Genomic DNA, 4,085 nt, shown 5'->3' on the forward strand with positions numbered 1-4,085 from the left:
GAGCTTTAGGCAAACTTTTTCACTCTCCACTTTCACCCTCATCAAGAGGCTTTTTAGTTCCTCTTCACTTTCTGCCATAAGGGTGGTGTCATCTGCATATCTGAGGTGATTGATATTTCTCCCGGCAATCTTGATTCCAGCTTGTGCTTCCTCCAGCCCAGCATTTCTCATGATGTACTCTGCATAGAAAGTTAAATAAGCAGGGTGACAATATACAGCCTTGAAGTACTCCTTTTCCTATTTGGCCAGTCTGTTGTTCCATGTCCAGTTCTAACTGTTGCTTCCTGACCTGCATATAGGTTTCTCAAGAGGCAGGTCAGGTGGTCTGGTATCCCATCTCTTTCAGAATTTTCCACAGTTTATTGTGATCCACACAGTCAAAGGCTTTGGCATAGTCAATAAAGCAGAAATAGATGTTTTTTTGGAACTCTCTTGCTTTTTCCACGATCCAGAATCTTAACAGATGTGATTAAGGTAAAGCAAGGCCATCACAGTGGACTCTAATCGCACCTGACAAGCGTCCTTATAAGGAGACGAGGATACAGACACATACAGAGGGACGACCATGTGAGGCACAGGGAGAAGACAGCTGTCTACCAGCCAAGGAGAGAGGCCTCAGAAAGACAACCCTGCCCATACCCTGACCTGAACTTCCAGCCTCCAGGGCTGTGAACGAACACATTTCTATTGTTTGTGAGCCAGCTGGTCTGTGGTACCTTTTCACAGCAAACCAATATCAATAGAGTTTGCTAGCAAACTCTAGCAAACCAATATCAATAGAAAGTATATGGTTGAGTGCTTATTACACACAAGACATGGTGATGAGAAATTAACATCTATGTAAATAAATTTTTAAAAAAGGAAAAAAAAACCTATGTAGACATGTGTAAATAAATATGAGACCATGGCAAAAAAAAGAAATTAACATCTATGCATGACATATCTTGATAATCAGGTCCATAGAGGTTACAAGAAGCTAAAAGGGAGCCTGGTTCACGGCAAAGTGTGTGAGATTCCAGGGCCCATTCACTAATCCAGAATTCGGCATCACTGAATGAATGGAGGATGGAAGGAAGAAGAGCATGGATAATGTGCTCGAGGTTTCTAAAAAAACAATGACATGACAGAAACCACAAGTAACACAGACAATACCGGTGACGAACTCTGGAAGGAGAGCTGGGCAGGAAGCAGCAGGATGTCTCCACTCCCGACGTCTCTGGCCTCCAGCGAGGCTGTGTAGCTGACCGAGAAGGAGTCTCCAACTGTTCAGAGAGAAGGCACGTGTGGTTAGCAGGGGGGTCCCTGCACACCCCAGACACGGCCACTGTCGAAAGGCGGCGGCACCACAGTGCACGGCGGCAGCCAAGGCCCCTTTGAGCTCACACATTTTTTAGCATGGAGAGTAAATCAAGCAGGCGTGCTCTTGAGCCCACTCTGCTTTCACTCGGAAGGGCTGTCAGCAGGTGCAGGGAGCTTTACCTGGACCCCCAACCCATCCAGAAATGCCTGGGGCTGGGCGGGTCAGCCTTCCTAACTCAGGATGTATTTAGCTCATCCACTTATGAAATACAGAACCTTTCTCTTTTGTTTGGAATCCAGGTGGGGATCCTATTTATTCCCACTGATCCTATTCACACAATGAAGAAAAAGTCTTTACTGAACTAACTTTTGGGTGACACTAGCTGCCACTTTGACACTTCCAGGCAGCCTGGTCCTGGGAGCCCAGCACGAGGCACAGAGAGGCCGTGCCAGACCAGACCCGGGAGAGGGAGAAGAAGGCCACTCGGGATCATGGAGGGTCCCTTCTGATCTCATGGTCGCTGGTTGGTGCTTAATTACACAGAGAAGCTTCCCTAGAAGACGGGGTTTCTGACTCAAATCTCCCCTTAATAAGAAGCCAGGATTGAAACGCCAGCTATTAGGAGACGGCACCTCTGCCATAGGGAGGGGTCACACCCCAAGGTGAACCAATGGGCTCTGGAGTTGTGGGTGGGGAACTCCCTTTTCTTTAGAAGGACTCCCAGAAGTGGGTGCCAGAGCACCCACAGTTCACAGCTGCAGGGACTGAGATTCAGGGATGTACAGAGCGCACGTGTCAAGAGCAGAAGTCAGCAAGTTCATGGGCGAAGTGTGTGGTCCTGGCTCTGAGCAGGTGAAGTGCAGGAGTGGCAGGTGAGTGAGGGGCAAGGGAGCAGAGAAAGGTCCTCCAGCGGGACACAAGAGTAGGAGCTGATGCCGAGCCGTGGGAGGAGCGTGCCCAGTTCGGGATGGTAGGAGCATGGACTACACAAGGCCACTGGAGCGATAAAGTGAGAGGCAGGCAGAGTGCCAGGCCATGTCGCCCCATTCAGACTCTGCAGTGACTCTGTGAGTCCGGAGGACACATACCACGTCTGCAGCTCAGAGAAATGCAATGATTTCTGGAGGCCACACAGCTCTGAAATAGCGAGAAGTCAAGGGAGCTCTGTCTGAGATCGAGTCTGGGCTCTGCTCTCAGCCCTACGTTCCTGTCTCTAAGCACGAGCTGAAGAACTGGGGAGATTTATTTTTACATCATTGAAGAAAGGCATTGAAGATCACTTAGCTGAGACGTACCATGATGCTTCTTACACCATGCTTAAACCAGCGCCAGCAAAGAGGTCACTACTGGCGGGCCAACTCCACTGACAGCTTCTGTCAATAGTATGGTGTTAAGATGGATTCTGAGGTTTCATCTAGACTCAGAAAGAGTGGTGGCATTGATGAGCAATGTGGGCCATGTATAAGGAAGTCAGTAAGAGTCCCAGGCCTGTGAGAGGCACTATAGCATCGTGGGTATGGGGTGGACGGAGAAGTCAGACTGAGTCTGTCTCTGCCTTGACTACCAACCCTGGGCCTTGGGCAGGTTCCTCATCACCTTAGTTTCTTCATCTGTAGACAAGGCACCTTCTCAGAATAAAAGAAGTCCCACCTTCCTAGGAAAACTGACAGCTCTGAAGTCAGAGTAACAACTGCATTCCAGAATTATTGTTTTTTTTAATTCCTTGTTTATTTTTGGCTGTGCTGGGCCTTCACTGCTGTGGAAGCTTTTCTCTAGTTGTGGCTAGTGGGGGCTACTCTCTAGGTGTGGTGCGTGGGCTTTTCATTGCGGTGCTTTCCCTTGTTGTGGCAGATGGGCTCTAGGGCACATGCATTTTAGAAGCCGGGCTCCCAGGCTCTGGAGCACGGGCTCAAGAGTTGTGAAACAAATGAAAATGAAAACACAACAACCCAAAACCTGTGGGACACAGTAAAAGCAGTCCTAAGGGGAAAGTTCATAGCAATACAGGCACACCTCAAGAAACAAGAAAAAAGTCAAATAAATAACCTAACTCTACACCTAAAGCAACTAGAAAAGGAAGAAATGAAGAACCCCAGGGTTAGTAGAAGGAAAGAAATCTTAAAAATTAGAGCAGAAATAAATGCAAAAGAAACAAAAGAGACCATAGCAAAAATCAACAAAGCCAAAAGCTGGTTCTTTCAAAGGATAAACAAAATTGACAAACCATTAGCCAGACTCATCAAGAAACAAAGGGAGAAAAATCAAATCAATAAAATTAGAAACGAAAATGGAGAGATCACAACAGACAACACAGAAATACAAAGGATCATAAGAGACTATTATCAACAATTATATGCCAATAAAATGGACAACGAGGAAGAAATGGACAAATTCTTAGAAAAGTACAACTTTCCAAAACTCGACCAGGAAGAAATAGAAAACCTTAACAGACCCATCACAAGCACGGAAATTGAAACTGTAATCAAAAATCTTCCAGCAAACAAAAGCCCAGGTCCAGACGGCTTCACAGCTGAATTCTACCAAAAATTTAGAGAAGAGCTAACACCTATCCTGCTCAAACTCTTCCAGAAAATTGCAGAGGGAGGTAAACTTCCAAACTCATTCTATGAGGCCACCATCACCTTAATACCAAAACCTGACAAAGATGCCACAAAAAAAGAAAACTACAGGCCAATATCACTGATGAACATAGATGCAAAAATCCTAAACAAAATTCTAGCAATCAGAATCCAACAGCACATTAAAAAGATCATACACCATGACC

The 4,085-nt window shown here is 46.2% G+C and overlaps 1 protein-coding gene across 1 annotated transcript in view; it reads right to left on the reverse strand.

The window, feature by feature from the left end:
• EVC2 (Ellis van Creveld syndrome 2) overlaps positions 1–4,085 on the reverse strand; it is a 164,665-nt gene that overhangs the window by 138,252 nt on the left and 22,328 nt on the right. Inside the window, exon 6 of the mRNA XM_010847786.1 lies at positions 1,153–1,262. Within this exon, the coding sequence (XP_010846088.1) occupies positions 1,153–1,262 (110 nt within the window). The remainder of the gene's footprint in view (positions 1–1,152; positions 1,263–4,085) is intronic.

Source organism: Bison bison, unplaced genomic scaffold (genome assembly GCF_000754665.1).
Source record: "Bison bison bison isolate TAMUID 2011002044 unplaced genomic scaffold, Bison_UMD1.0 scf7180017864255, whole genome shotgun sequence".
Classification (NCBI taxonomy): domain Eukaryota; kingdom Metazoa; phylum Chordata; class Mammalia; order Artiodactyla; family Bovidae; genus Bison; species Bison bison.